The sequence below is a fragment of the Actinia tenebrosa genome, unplaced genomic scaffold (assembly GCF_029948245.1).
Source record: "Actinia tenebrosa isolate PJP-AT-01 unplaced genomic scaffold, QUT_ActTen_1.0 PGA_scaffold4__44_contigs__length_22323623, whole genome shotgun sequence".
Lineage (NCBI taxonomy): Eukaryota > Metazoa > Cnidaria > Anthozoa > Actiniaria > Actiniidae > Actinia > Actinia tenebrosa.
In genome coordinates, this window is record NW_028292581.1 from 5499455 (window position 1) to 5515263 (window position 15809).

The 15809-nt window shown below is 36.3% G+C and overlaps 1 protein-coding gene across 2 annotated transcripts; it reads right to left on the reverse strand.

Annotated features, from left to right (window-relative positions):
* Positions 1-124: 124 nt before the first annotated feature.
* LOC116298308 (receptor-type tyrosine-protein phosphatase alpha) lies at positions 125-15606 on the reverse strand. 2 transcript variants are annotated; one of them, XM_089036904.1, is made up of 23 exons: positions 15470-15606; positions 14669-14741; positions 14111-14330; positions 11992-12300; positions 9719-9836; positions 7832-7959; positions 7320-7459; positions 7113-7200; positions 6590-6666; positions 6418-6457; positions 5839-5936; positions 5597-5713; positions 5376-5530; positions 4526-4661; positions 3487-3636; positions 3304-3406; positions 2894-2970; positions 2757-2804; positions 2531-2665; positions 1997-2122; positions 1669-1814; positions 1338-1473; positions 125-1092 (listed from the first exon to the last, which is right to left on the reverse strand). In XM_089036904.1, the coding sequence occupies exons 2-23, from the start codon at positions 14708-14710 to the stop codon at positions 1012-1014; spliced, it is 2670 nt and encodes an 889-aa protein (XP_088893030.1). In that variant the 5' UTR covers positions 14711-14741; positions 15470-15606; the 3' UTR covers positions 125-1011. The 2 variants fall into 2 exon arrangements, with proteins under 2 accessions (XP_088893030.1, XP_088893031.1); XM_089036905.1 differs by lacking the exons at positions 11992-12300; positions 14111-14330; positions 14669-14741; positions 15470-15606 and adding exons at positions 10433-10481; positions 10617-10812.
* Positions 15607-15809: the final 203 nt, after the last annotated feature.

Below are 15809 nucleotides of genomic sequence, written 5' to 3' on the forward strand. Positions count from 1 at the left end.
GCCTTATTCATATCTTAAAAAAAGATTGTGAGAGTGGCAATACTGAACACGAGGTCAATTTCCCCAGAAAACTAAGAACGGTGCGATGGGTTTTGGAGGGAAAAAAAAAAAAAAAAGTCGTCACTTTTAAAATAGTTGATTCTTGTTGATCTGAACAGACGTGCAAGATAAGTATCATGCAAAATGCACTCAGTTTTGGAAAAGGTTAATTAGCCTCCTTTTCAACACAACTATCTTCCTAAGATATGAATATGACTTAAATTGATAATTAATAAAGCGAATGCGAATACACCAATAGTTATCAGCACAAGGCCTGGACTAATACTAGAACAGTTGTAACAAGATTTAGACTCAACTATAAGATAGTAGTTATGTTATGTACATCAAATGCATTGTCATGCATGACTGATATAATAAAGTAAATAGATTTCAATAAAAGCGGTATTTTGATATATGTATATATACACGTCAGGTTCAAATTCCACGCCCATTCTTGCATTAGAGTTTCTATGCAATCAAACTCTTAAAGCTTTCAAGAGAAACTGTAAAGTAAAACGGCATTTGAACTCTGCATCTAACTTCTCTTTACCTTCTACCTCAGAATTATTCGCCTTCGTATCAATGAGCTAGCTTGATTTCTCAATGACACTGAGTTCCATCTAAATCTAAAGTCGATTGTAGATGTACATTACAGCTACGATAGAGTCACGATCAGTTTAGACTACTGTTATCTTGCTACCAATCTTTTTCTTTTTTTACTAAGTAAACCAAACCTGTCACCGAAGTACACCAATATCACAATACATTTCTTAAGTCTTTAAAAAGCAGCACGGTTGCTAAAGGTAAGAGCTGCATTTTTAACAATTTTGCACAACCACTTTAGGCTCGCTTTAAAAGTCATGCGAAAATTCAAGTAAAATCTTAATACAGATTAACCAACTCTAATTTAACTTTGCTACGCATATATAGAATGGCATATGACTTATACTGTTCAGTTTATTATAAGTAAAGTTAAATGTCCCCAAAATTGGCATAATCACGGAACGAATCCAGATATTTTTGGATGATGTTGTAGCAGAAGACATACTGAGCCTGTAAATAGATGGAAAGATAACAAAAGGTTATATTAAATATTCAGCAATACTATCTTAATACCAATATGATCGTTTTTGATTCAGTTAGTAAAGCATGCGATCGATTTGCTGGGATGGAATTTTCACTGTGGTGCCGCGGTTGTACAACTCTTGTGCTTTCACGTCTTCTTCAGCATATTTTAATAGAAAATAACTTTTTCCTTTCTTTTTTCCCCGGAAAGTCAATTTTCTCTTAGTACTTACCAATGTTTCTACAGCTCCTGGTCTGTTGACACGAATACTCTTAATAGTCTGAAAGACGTCCAGTACTTGTTCTTGTTTGACTCGTTCAAGACACGAAGCAATAGCACAGAATGTACCGCTACGACCAACACCGTTGCTAAAATTAGGCAAGGAATATAGTATGATAAGTAGGTCGCTTTGATCAAGTATTGTGTGGTCTACCCGCCTGTCTGTCCGCCTCCTCCTTCCCTAGGAACTCTTCTTTTCGTGTCACTAAACAGCAAGCGGTCCTTGCAACGAATCGTTGCTGAAAAGGCGATCAACAATGGACAAATACGAAAACTTGGCATACCTGCACTGAACGACTATTGGTGAATTCCCACTCTTTTGCTGTGACTTTTGTACTTCATGAAGCAGCGTCAATACACTCTGTGGATTTGTTGGAACGCATTCGTTTTCCCAAGTCAAGTGCTGGAAGTGATTTACCATGAGTTGTTTCTAGAATAAAAAAGTTAAAAGTATATATCATGGAAAAGAGAGAGATTGGGACAACTTCTATTCTCTTCCTTACATTACGGGGACACCAAAAACGAACGAGTTAGCCATAAGATTAGAGTCACCCTACCACTGTTATTGTTTGATTTACGAGTACAATAAGGTTCATGAGTTTCTTCGCTTACCTTTCGGTTCGAGACTTTAAGAATTCTTAGAATGATGTTGCCAGCAAGATGCTTAGTTTCTACCAAACGAACCTTGATGCTGTCATAGGTTTTAGCTTCATGTAACGGCCAGTACTGAGGAAACACCTTTATAAAACACGGAAAAAATACGATTACTAGTTTAATTTCTAAAATATTCATTAAATACATCGAATACAGTATAATTTAACAAAGAAGAAAAAGCTTTCCTAATTAATGCTACCAGCAAGGCCGTAAGTAACATTAATTGCATAAAAGATGCAAAAAGCTGACAACTAAATCGTTTTTTCTTTTAACCAGTTTAACGTTGTATGCACAAGTTTGTTGAGAGACAAAGCGTGAAGAAGATTTTGACTTACGCCATCGTGTGCCAATAGTATTCCACGTTCCCACGGGTCGTTGTGAGAACTGAGTATAATATGCCTAGGCCTCCTTCTGCTTTCAAAACGAACCCTTATCTATGGCATTGATCCATACATATGTCGCTGACGTGCAGTCATTTTAACTCAGTCTTACCTCACGTTCTTCTTCCGAGTTGTTCAGCATGACGATGGTTCCGATCTTGTAGTCCATAACCATTCTCCAGAAATCTGCTATCGTGTTTTCCATGGGAGCTTGTGTCATTATAAAAGCATTATGTTCCCTGTAAGTCTTAAAAATAGCGATGTGCACAATTTAAAAATGTTCGTGGAGTTCACGGTAGCTTCTTATTTACGTGAAGGTTTGCTTCCTAAACACTTACATCCACAAATGAAGCATTGATGTAGTCCCCCTTGCGTTCCTTGTAAGCCTATGCAGAAATTCAACAAGCGTTTTATTAGCGCAAACATAGCTTTTTTTCTAGTTTCTCTTCATGACAGAGTTGAAAATTATACTAACCTCGATAACTGAAGAATTGATGTAGTCTCCGATCTCGGTATCGTTCTCTGTACTGAGAATCACCCGATTTCCATTTGCTGTAAATGTTAATGACAAAGAAGAATTTTACTAGACGAAGACGTAGATGCTCATAAAGCATGCGATATGAAGTTGGTATTCAGTTCTTTGTCTTCGTTACTGAGTATGACTCTTTCTTTCGACTAACACGAAATTGAAAAAATAGAAAACGCGTAGAACACGCAATCCCCGCGTGCTTTATAACTGCACACAGCACAGAGGGCAAGTTTGTTATTTCTTTTATAAAATGCAAAGGGCGCTTAAGTGCTGTGTGCTCTCATAAAGCACGCGCTCCCAACCAATCAGAATGCGAGATTTATGACAGTTATTTCATAAAGTATATTGTAACTTACCAGCAACAATGTTCGGGTATCTGTTTTTCTTGACGTTTTTTCTTGATAGTCCAACATCAAAATTGCCTGATTGTATGTCTTCTGATGTAACATCCTCTAAGCGCTAACATTAATTTGTTGTAGCGGTTATTATAAAGAACGAGACATAATTTTCGAGGTCTAATACAGATGGACTTTCCTTACCTGAAACTCCAGTGCATAACCAGTAAGCTTGTGACGCCTGTCCACGACGGAGAGTTGCTGTATGGCATAAAGCAGATTTTGAACTGGTACTTCTGTGTTTCCACAAGTGAGAGCATCGTAAATAGCCATGTTCACGAATATGTATTGTTCCTGTTAAAGACACATAAAAAGTAAAACATTACAATACTGATTCAATACTGTGCGGATACTCCAACCGGGACCACTATGATAAATTAGTATCATTAACCAAAAGAAAACTATTGCGACATTAAGTTCAATATTTTAACCGGCCAATCAGATAGCGCATCAATATAATAAGAGCATGAAAACGTGATAATCTGATTGGCTAACACTGTTATCAGTTCAATTTCTGTCTAGTTTAGCGTTATCTCATTGGTCAGTTTTATTCAAGAGGTCCCGGTTAGTGTGTCCGCACAGAAAAACATTTTCTATGAAATAAAACTGTCAAAGAAAAGTTTTTCCTGGGTTTTCACGATTTGAAAATATTTCGATGTCGTCGTTGCTTTGCACCAATTTTGCTTGCTCTTTTCTTTCTTTCAAACTTGTTTTCTTTTGTCAGGTCTTGTCTTGTTATGTTTTATTTTGTTTACTTTTTCTACCCTGACTTTTCCTTTCTTTTATTTCTTGAAAGATAAAGTAAATAGCTGCCTTCTAAATATGAGAGTAAAAAAAACAACAAACAAAGAAACCAACAATAACAACAACAAAAGACCAAACAAAACAACAAACAAAATTATAACGGTTAATATTTACTTTGATTTCTTGACCCACCCCAAGCAGAGATTTGATGTTGTTGTTAAGGGTATGCTCTATCTACCTCCTCCCGTAAATCCTCAGTGACCGTGCGGTTATGAGATCTCGTCTAGCAAACGAGAGGTCAGTGGTTCGAGTCTCGCGAGAACCCAACCGAGGCAGATTTTTTAATCTGCTTATACACTCGATGTAGCATACACCTAACATATAGATCTTTACCGAGTGACAAAAACACATTTCATAGATTTGATGTTGTTTTACTTACAACAGTCTGAACCATATACGGCCTATCATTTCTTATGGTTCTTAGGTAATCGAGAATGTCAACATGTTGTTGCTCTTCCGCTTGACGTAGCATTGCGTCAATCATGATATAGGTACCAGTCCTCCCAACGCCAGCACTGAAAGTGAAGAAACAAAGTAGTGGATCGAAAAAATTAGGAGTGGATCGACCATTTACTAGTATTAACTTTGTTACTCTTGCTGCCAAAAAGAATCAAAAACATATCGGATATTTTTCATGAGCAATGTGATCTTATAGACGAGGAAAGCCTTCTTAACTGACACTATTGCTTATATGTCAGATTAGCATTATTTGAGGTTTTGTGAAAACAAGGTTTCGTGAAAACAGAGCGTGAGTTTTAGTGCAAACCTTCACGCCAAATTTACTGGATCTCATCCTAAGCCATGGAGAGTCGCAAAGGGACATGCAGCAAAATCACTAGGCCTTCGTGCATGTAACCGTGGCCAAGGTAAAAAAAAGTTGAGTGGTCAGTACCTTGATGGGTAACCTGTAACTTGCTTCCTACTAAAAAATTTATTCCTGTTTTACCAATTTTCTTTTTAATTCGTTTTAAATGTATGTATTTGTTTTGTTTTGTTTCGTTTTGTTTTGTTTTGTTTTGTTTTTGTTTTGTTTTGTTGTTGTTTTGTTTTGTTGTTGTTGTTGTTGTTGTTTTTGTTTTGTTGTTGTTGTTTTTTATTTTAGCCGATTTCTGTCTACCATTTGTAAATTGTTTCCCAGTTTTCACCAAGGCATATAAGCACCCAATTTCCCATTCGTTTCTGTAAAGGCAATGGACAATGAATGACATGAAAAACTAGTTGCATCTTACCTACAATGGACAACTGTTGGTCTGCTGTTGTCGCTTGAAGACAATGCAAGCACCTTTCGTCTGAATGAGAGTACGGCTGTTGCATGGTCAGGAACTCCTTTATCAGGCCAGGCGGTGAAATGAAATTGTCGAACACGTCGATTTTGTGAGCCAGCCTGCAAGAGATTAGAGATTAAAAGAATACACCATTGAACCATGTTCAACGCCATGACTTCATTTACCTTTGATAGAAAGAAAGTCCGGATGGTGAAGTCTGCAAAAACTTCTGTCTTGTGATTGGTGATTGTGATGTCTGAGTACTGATCACAGTCATCAGGCCAGTACTGATAACACTTTTTCTGTTGAAAAATGGAATTATACTCTATTTTAAATCTGTTTCATTTAATAAAATATTGGAACAATTTCTTCATACGAATCTAGAGCAAAACAAGTGTGTATATATTTCTTTTCGATTTCGACATACCTTTCCTAGCTCCCGAAGATTGGTCAGCATTACGATTGAAGATACGCTTTGCTCCCAAATCATTCGCCAAAAGTCGTTCAAAGTATTATCCAAAGGACCTTTGTAAATTGTGCATTGCAAAGGTTAGTATAGGTAATGATATGATTTCGAGTTCAATTTGGGATCAATTCAGTTCCCTCAATTCATGTCATACTTTGTTTTCTTCTCACTATTTCTTCCATATATTCAGCAATAACGATGTACTTTTACTTGTGTTTTCTTTTTTGAACTGTTTTTTAGTTCTTTGATAGTAAAATCCGTAAAATCTTTGCTTACTTTCACCTAAGATAAAATGGCTGCCATTTTCCCTCTCGATTTGCTTCAAATTTTCCTCTGAAATTCTCAGTCATAAAAATCTGTAATCTTAGGTACGAGTGATGCTTCGAAAGTTCTTGTAATTGCACGAGCCTTTAGGCAAGTGGAATTTAAGAACTTTAAAAACATTACGAGTACCTATTATTCAAAGCAAGTAGAGAAAAAAAGTAAAGTAATTCGACATCGTATATATGCCTCCTAAAGAGCTTGATTTTAAATCCGTACCTTGAGTTGCAATGTAAACCTCAGGAGTGCCGTCATAACCCTACACATGGTACATAATTTGGAGGAAGAAAACGGTAGGAAAGAAGTTAAACCCTAGTCATATATAAGAACTCAAGGGCAAGATGGTTCCATTTTCATGAAGATGCCATATATTGCTGTACAAAATACTTACATGGATGTAGTTAGCATTGATGTAAAAGGATTCCGAGTCGCCATAAACCCATTCCAAGGTAACAAGCGAATGGTCATCTAAAACACCCAAGGTGTTAGTTATGAGATGTATTATATATCCCGAGCATTGGATACAAGGGCTGCGAAGGTGAAGACCAATAAAACAGCAGCAACTTCATTTGTACCATAAACACCAGGATTGCATACGTACAAATGTACGAATAAAAGGACAAAACACTATAGAGACAAATATTTAGTGTCAGCTTTCCTTGCTAGCACAGACTCCCCGCCCCCCCCCCCCCCCCCCCTATTGGCAATTATTGGCAGAGAAAATGTTCTCTGGCCAAGAATCGCCAACAGCGGAGACCCTACTAGCAGGTAAGTGTCAGCTGGACAGACACAACAATTCTACTCTTTATGAGAGGTCTGCGTTACATGTAGGCATATTCATGAGTCTTTGCAGATAGTAACCGCACCTATCGAATCAACGACAAATATTGGTTAGTATGAATGGCATTACTTACATGCAATAATGTTCTTGTAGCGGTTTTTGACCTTATTCGCTGATTTGGTTCCTTCTTTGCAGTCAAATCTTGTCTCTACTGGAATACTCTATAACAATACATCATAAAAAACAAGGGTACTGGCTATTAGATGGGTTGTTATCCCCTTGATGAAAAGCGTATATGCAGAAGTGTCGAGCGTCCTTTGCTTCTCGGGAAATGTCTCACCTTGAATTCCTTTTTCAGTTTGTTTATATCTGGGGCGGGAAACTCAATAGGACGTTTAATTGACTTGAAGGACGCTGATCTATAAGAAGGCCTTCTAGATGCTCGATGCCTTTCCATTTCTGCACTGAACACTGAAGGAGCTAAAAATAATACAATATATTGCGATAAAACACTTACGTCTCAAAACTAATATCATGTAGTTCACTTTCCAGTGGCTTTCTGCATTTTATCGCATGTCATACACATATCATTCAATGTCATCCTTATGGCTTTCATTATAGGCCAAGCAAGAAACAAAGGTAGTACTCACAAAGGTAGGCACAAGACTAGAAGCCATTAAGGTTCCCTGCTTCTGTTCCGGGCAACATTCTATTTCATGCCGCCTCATATATTAACGCATAGAAAAGGCAATAAAAAGCGTAATGCGATGCACCCTCCAAACTCCTGCGATAGATTACATCCTGCAAAAGTTCATAAATTCTGGACCACTTGATGGCTTTCTATATACCAACCTATTTCTGGGACTGTTTCCTGTAAGAAATTGGAGTTGCTAGTTGCTGAAGGAGATGTATCATCCACCATGGCCACTTCCAAGGGTAATGGCTCTGCAGCCTCATACTTTCCGTGGTGGGTATGCTTGCTACAATAGGAATGAAATTTAATGTCGCCCTAGCTTCTCAAACATTAAGAAATTTCTCCCCTTACTATGCACACATATCAAGCATTTAAAGGTACTACTGCAAGAATTAAAGGGCCACTTGGACGAAAATCGCTCCAAAATTAAAACTCTTTCATTCGAGCTGGAACTTTGCTGAAATAATCTTGAATACATTAAGAACCACCCACTGGAATATCTTTTTGATATTCGAAAGGAAAGGGCCAAAATTTTACGATTTATTTTCGTCCGCCATTAATTTCTTTGAATCACAGAATTCGACTCAAGAAGACTGGCACGAGTACTTATGACGTCATTTACTCAACCCAAACCAAAACATTGGTGGGTAATGTATGTGCCATGTTCGTAAAACTCGGTTTATTTGGTTTATTCAGAAAATATATAATGTTTCATTCGGTTTCCTAACTACTATATGACCAAATAATGTCTAGGCGCTGAAATTTTTCAGTTTCAATAATACTGACGATCATAATTCGAAAATTTCAATACATCTCGGCACGCCAAGAATCACAACAAAGTAGGACGCATGGACGAGATTCTAGCGGTTCCATCGCGCGAAGTGACTGAGATATTCGGGATTTATTCGAATCATTTTAAGGATAACAATTTTTCAAGGCATATTTACATACGAGGGCAAAGAGCAACCCCACAATTTGTGTCCGCGAGACATCCGACACAATGAAAGAAAAATCTACGAGCTGAGTGACAGACGCCGCTGTCGCGCGAGTAATAAATAAGAAACCTTTGACATGTTCTATTACAAAGATGATATTAGATAATCGTATGTTTGTACCTATTCAATGCATAATAAATATTTTGAAGCAAATAATAACCGTTCTGTAGTAAATCAGCTAGGAGAATTACGAGCTCACATTCTAAATTATTCGGCACGTAGATCTAAGTATATTGTCACAAATCTTTATATCACAACGCAGAATTCAAAAGGCAATCGGTTGTTTTCATAACATCAATCACTATTAGATTACATTGAAACTTCAAATTTAAGATCTTTATATCATGGACAGTACGTAGCAAATACAAATAATGAAATGAACGTAAGGAATTTTTATGAAAACCTCTTCCCAAGCATTGCTTCTTCTTCTAGTTCGGCTTCATCTTCATACATTATAACTTATGGTTCTAACTCTTCAGGATTGACAAAGCGAGCGTCCAAAGGAGTTTCCATCATATTTGAAGAGGTATCAAAGGTTTAAAAAAAGTCTGTTTAGAGATTCTTTTCACGATAACGCGTTTAAAACATCAAATAAACTTCAGGTAATCTAACAAGAAATGTATAGTCAAAACGACGCTAACATGACGGTGTTGAGTAAATGACGTCACAGCGTAAAACTGCTGTACATAATGACTCGTTGGCCGTGACACAAAGAAATTAATGGCGGACGAAAATAAATCGTAAAATTTTGGCCCTTCCCTTTCGAATATTAGAAAGATATTTCAGTGAGAGGTTCTTAATGTGTTCAAGATTATTTCAGCAAAGTTCCAGCTCGAATGAAAGAGTTTTAATTTTGGAACGATTTTCGTCCAAGTGGCCCTTTAACGATCGTTCTTTGTATCCCATGAGAACTCAACTCTCTGAAACTGAAGGCCTTTAATATTTAGACAGTGACGTCGTTCAATTCCAGATTATATTCATGGTATAGTAGAGCAGAATTAGTTATTTTTGACTGAGCTTTAATCAAATAGTTAAATTGTATATGTTTACCGTTTCCAAATTAGGAATAGGAGGACGAGGAACAAGATTATGAGAATAATTCCTACAACTAGACCTGCTGCCAAGCCACTTGCGGCAGATCCACCTTGGGTATTCTTTTGGGATGTTCCTGAAAGTACATTCAATGAAGTACATTATTGTGCAATCGCTACAATAATTATGTAAAAATGACCTGATTCAAACTACCAATTGAAATGGTTATAACCATTTCACATTCATTTGGTTAAAGCTACCTATCCCTAAATTGGCTAAACATGTAACCATAAGATATGGTAGATAAACAAATCATTATTGCTTTAAATAACCTTTGACGTTGGTTGTATTAAACTACCACAATACATATGTTAAAACTACCAAATATCAGATAAACTACAGCCTGAAAGCCGATAAATGGCTTATTTCACTACACCGGAGAGGTTTTCTGACTACCATAATAATAAAGTCATGCTTGCCACTTTAGTGACACTCTGGTTACAATATTTAAAGAAAGAAAAGAAAGGACAACGCGACGTTCCACAGAATTTGCATTTTACTAAAATTTCTAGAAAAAGCTGATATCGTTAATCACATACCTTTACGGTATTGTACTGTAACAAAAACCTAGCGTGCCTGGACTCTCTGTGCTTTAACACTCTATTTTGTGTCTTGAGCATGCGTAGTGCTTTGTAATTGAGGCACTCACTTCGCATCAACAAAATACTTCACCTGTTGTTTCGCTGAAATACAACGAGGTTCTCTCCGTCATCTTGGTTTCCTGTAGCAAAATTAAATAGTTTAACCTCTTTTGAAACAGTCATGACCATCAATGATGGGGAGACCATGAACAACACATGAATTCTTCTGATATACATTGTATTCGCTTATCAGGAATGGTTCTAACGTTATTTACCTTAGTTTAGATGCGTCACTGAAGACTTGAGGTTCGATCCTGTAATAGGAAACTAGTACTCTAGAACATCTTCTGTAGTTAGCTTTTCCTATTTAGAAACGCTATATTGAAAACAAACTTATTTTCTAAACTCTTGCTGTTAACTCGTCCGAGACTTGGAAAGAAAGAGACCGAGATTGTTTGCTATCGTGGTTTTGATTCCTGGTTAATCACAAAAACGACGAATCAGAACCCAAGAAATGCTTCCTGTAGACATAAGTTCAACAGAAGGTAAACAGATCAACTTTCAAAAGTTCAAGGCTCACGCTAATTCCCGCGTGTCTCTTTTCAGAGCGAATCAGAATAATTACAATGCTTCACTGTTGACATAAAGAAAACGCTAAACGCCATTATATTTAGAACATCTCTCTTATGATAAGTCATTTGGTTTTCGAACATGAAAATTACCAATTAACTTATTCAACATGTGAAGTCACTGGATTTTCCAGCCATGCAATGTATTCAATCTTTAAAGAGTCACCTCCTTCCGATGAACTTTGATATATATAACAAATCTTGATTATGAAAAATTAATTAATTAAATGAGTCAAAAATATGTTTTAACCAATTTCCTTTTGGTTCTTTTGACCTGTTGGACTTGCCGTGCAATTATCAACCATTTCATTATTGGTTAAATCAACTAATAACAATGGGTATTTATAAGTATACCATTCTCAATTGGTTACTTTAACACTGGTCAAAAACTAACCAATTATCAAATGGTAGTCCCAACCAATTTAGTGAAATAGTTATATTAACCAATAAAAATTGGTATTTATGAGTATACCATTAACAATTGGTTATTATAACCATTTTATTTTGGTATAGTTTTTCACATTTGCACTGGTCAAAAACTAACCAATTATCATTGGTAGTTTCAACCAATTTGAAATGGTTATGACCATTAATATTGGTAGTTTCTACCATTTGATTTTGGTATGCTCCCACAAGCCAAAAATAACCAATTATCATTGGTAGTTCCAACCAATTTTAAATGGTTATAACCATTAATATTGGTCGTTTCAACCATCAAGCTGCAGGGGCGGATCCGAGGGAGGGGCAAATGGAGGCTTTAACACCCTCTCCCTCTTCACAACGTTGGTTAAGTTTCTGGAAGTGGGATAGAAAGCATATTTTTTAGCTAAAATATGTTTATTTTATTTTATTTTATTTTTTAATTTTTCCAAGTTCTGCAGTGTCATTTGCAGAATTCGGTCAAGTCCCCTTATATTTTGTCTGGATCCGCCCCTGCGCTGAGCTTTCCTTAGTTTTTTTTTTTTCAGTTTTACTTAGCTATCGTCTACTTTTTGTTTAGTAATGATTACAAATTAATCACCTTTACGATCGGAAGGTACTTCTATATTGTTTCCCATTTGATAAGGTCCTTCCTTGATTGTAGTTGCTCTGATCTTAAATGATAGCACTCCACTGGTTGTAACATCGATACTGTAGGTGAGATTAGCTGATCCACTGATGGTGACTGTCTTGCTATTGGATGTATCCTTGTTGTAGTAGTATACGATGGTGTACTTCCTGATGATGCCATTAGGTTCACTTGGTCTATCCCACGTGATAACAACTCGTGGTTCAAAGGAACCTTGTGCAGGTATCAAGGTGCCATTGACATTGATTGGAGCAGAGGGGGCTTAAAAGACACAAACGTAATTGATATAATGCCTCATAAAGACCAGAGGGTTGTGGATATGCAGAGGTGCGGAGCAATTTTTGGGAGAGCGGGGGTGGGAGTGGTTTTGGGGCAGGGGCTAATAATAGGCATTTTTTTAAAGTGGGACGAATGTCTCTTTTTTTTTTGGAACTAAAACCAAGTAAGGGTTAGAAAATAAATGCAAATGCTTTATTGAATTCAGAGCTCGGTCGAGCATTGATGAGAAAATGACTTGCAAGCATCTCTAAATTCCATACCTCACGAGTGTTTAACTATTCTCTAACTGATTTAGAATGAATATGACCATCTCATACTCATCAATTATTCGTTCATGAGCTCATCGACCAACCAGGGTTTCTCTTTTGTACCACATGCAGTAGTTTGAAATCATCATCAAATACGACCGCACCCATTTCAAAGTTCTAGTATTTTGAAATATTTCAAAGTCCTACTACTCGGACTTTGAAATATTTCAAAGTACTAGAACTTTGAAATAAAAACAAACATAACAAAAAGAGTATAAGATATCGTGTCAAATACTCGTCACTGTATTCTATTGGGGTTTCAAAATCCTCTCGTGGATTATTTTAAATGCCTCGGCTACGCCACGGCATTTGAAATTCCACTCGGATTTTGAAACCCCAATAGAATACAGCAACTCGTATTTGAAACATTACATAATCACGAAACTAATTATGTATTCATATGCTTGGTACGTTATTTGTTCCTCTCCCAAGAGAAAAGGAATCTCTGAATAGACGTAGTATTTACACGGTATATTTTGTAAGCCTTGAAATAACAGAAATGAAATGTTTTGTTTATCAAGAACCTTTTTTTTTCGTATTTAAATTTTTTTAAATGTTGAACAGTCTCACGAGACTCGCAATACTAATCGAGAAGTTACATAGTACTACTGAGTCATTTATAACATGGAGAGACACCGACAAGGACTAAGGTTTCTGCCAAGTTTCAATATTCAAGACAGATTTGTAAGTACATATATTCAAATAATATATAAGTCTGATAAAATGTTAATATATTTATTTCGAATTACAGTTCCATAAGATGTAAGACAACTAAGTAGTTCAAGAATGAAATTAGTTATATCAAGTGAACCGTACTTAAGGTCCGTATCAGTCGAAAAAGCTTCAATGCCATGTGGAAGCGCCGGTAAGAAAAAAAAAAGTAAAGTAAAGTTTACGCCAAAGAACGCTAATATTTCAATGACATCGAATTTGCTGTGTATCCAGTAGAGTAAAATTGTATGACTTTTAAGGTGTCAAGTGAAGGTCTTGAAGCCCAAAGAAAATACGGGATTATGACATGGTAGAGAATATCATTAAGACCTTGAAACAAAGTTAAAAGAAAGCAAAATGCCTTATTTTATTGATGAAGGCCATTGGTAAATGGTCGAAACAAACGTCTAGTTATCATTAATTAAAACCAGAGCAGAAAACTAAATATTATTGATATGATGTATCCTGATTGCAAATTTCAGATAAAAGACGCACCTCGTTATTATTCTCTATATAAAGAATGCTAACTGATGGCTATCTTAAGAATACAAATCCAATAATCCCGTTTCTTCCCCTGTGTTTCATGCAAGGACCCCACCACTTGACACCTTAACTCTATGGGATCCAAAGGAGTAACGAAATCCCGAGTTCTGATTGGTGGAGCGAGTATTACTATATTCTAAGGTTCGATACATTTCATTCTTATGTTTGTCTTATCAGCCGTCTTCCCTCCCTTGCAAGTCTTTCTATCAAATTATTTGTAAGAAACTCACCGTCTTCTAGAGTGCGTCTACTCAGTTCTGTACTTTGAGGACCAACGAACTTTTCATTCATAGCTGCGATAGTGACACGGTAAGTCGTGTACTTGAGTAATGACGTCAGATTAAATATTGCAGAATCACCCACGTCAATAATATCGGTACTTCTTCCTTGTGGCGTGTAGAATATCCTGTATGCTTTGAAGGGCCCATTCATTTCATCACGATCAACTTTCTTTGGTTTTAGTTCCGGGAAGAATAAAAAATGAAAGATATAAGATATTTCCATATTTTGAGTTTTGGAGTTTTTTGATGATGGCAAGATCTTCACTAACAATATCCTGCAAGGTGTCCCAACGAACGAGGCTAAATTTCTCGTGTGCTTCGTAACTGTTCATAGGATTGATTATTTGGCCGTATGACATAGATAGCAATCATTTGCGTTCCACTGTTGGTGTCTTTCTATTTACTTTTTACCTCTAAACATGGCGTTATTCACGCATCGGCACATGGCTGAAGGCTGAAGTTCGAAAATGCACTCATTACTATACGATTAAAAAAATCGACTATTACCTTCCATTTGAGGAGTATGGATGTTGATGATAGTGGTTCCATGGTGGTAATTTAGCGGGAGACCTGTTGGGCTCTAGAAGAATCAGAATAAAAGAAAGCAAGCAATTAGAAACTTTCATAATATTCATTGCAATAATAATTATAATAATAATAATAATAATAGCTTAATAGATAATAATATTTCTTGTAATTATGCATGTATCCCACCAAACGCCATTTACGAACGCAAGTGTCACAATAATCAATCGATTCCTCTGCGCTCGAGAATAATAATAAAAATAATAAAAATAAAAATAATAAAAATAATTAAAAGTAATATATATGTTATTATTACGAATAATTTCTTTTCTGATTTAAAATTACCAGTGTGGACAGAAAAAGACTACTGTTAAAAGTCGAGCCACCTTTTACGTGCATGTACACGATTGGTCTCCTTGTTGTCATTTCCAAATTGATTTATTTAGGAGTTCATATGCAAATAGGTCTGGTTTTTGTTATTATTCCCATAGAAAAAATGATTAGGCTGGTATTTCAGTGAAATATAATGACAATGCACACCAAAGTTATTGGCAAAGATCTTGTAAAATCAGCATGCTAACCCAAAGTCATTTGCACTCGCCGGCTCAAATTGTCTTAATTTGATCTTTGGCGCTTTCTGTGTATCTACTGGCATTGTGCTTTTATCTAATTTTGCTCATAACATTTTTGATCAATTTGAGAGAAAAAAGAAGAAAGTTTTAAGATAAGCTGAAATCCATTTTTCAAGGAAATTAAAAAGCCACTGAGACAAAAGTATCATACTTGCAATAGCAGTTCTGATTGTTGTGACGATGCTCCATACTCCATATCCTACTTGCTTGACGGCCCTTATTGACACATTGTATTTCGTGTACGGCTTTAAGCTGTAGATAGTCCATTCCGATGTATTTGTGAATTTCACATATGGTTTTGTTGTGTTTGCAAGTTTTACTTCATATCCAGTAATAGGGTGGGTTGGACTGCAGGGTTTGATAGTCCAGCGTAGAGAGATTGATCTTTCGCTAACATCGACCGACGTAATACGAGGCGCTTCTAAAAATAAATAAATAATATTTATCATATAATTCTCCATAAAATTCCTATATTTCTTCTTTTCGAAAAA

Bases quoted from the DNA above. Each gene is read 5' to 3' on its own strand.
- LOC116298308 (XM_089036904.1), bottom strand. From the start codon at position 14,710: ATGGAACCACTATCATCAACATCCATACTCCTCAAATGGAAG. The intron at 5,937-6,417 runs GTACGGATTTAA...CAATTTACAAAG, and splicing joins GGTTTACATTGCAACTCAAG to GTCCTTTGGATAATACTTTG. The intron at 1,815-1,996 runs GTAAGCGAAGAA...TTTTTATTCTAG, and splicing joins TTAAAGTCTCGAACCGAAAG to AAACAACTCATGGTAAATCA.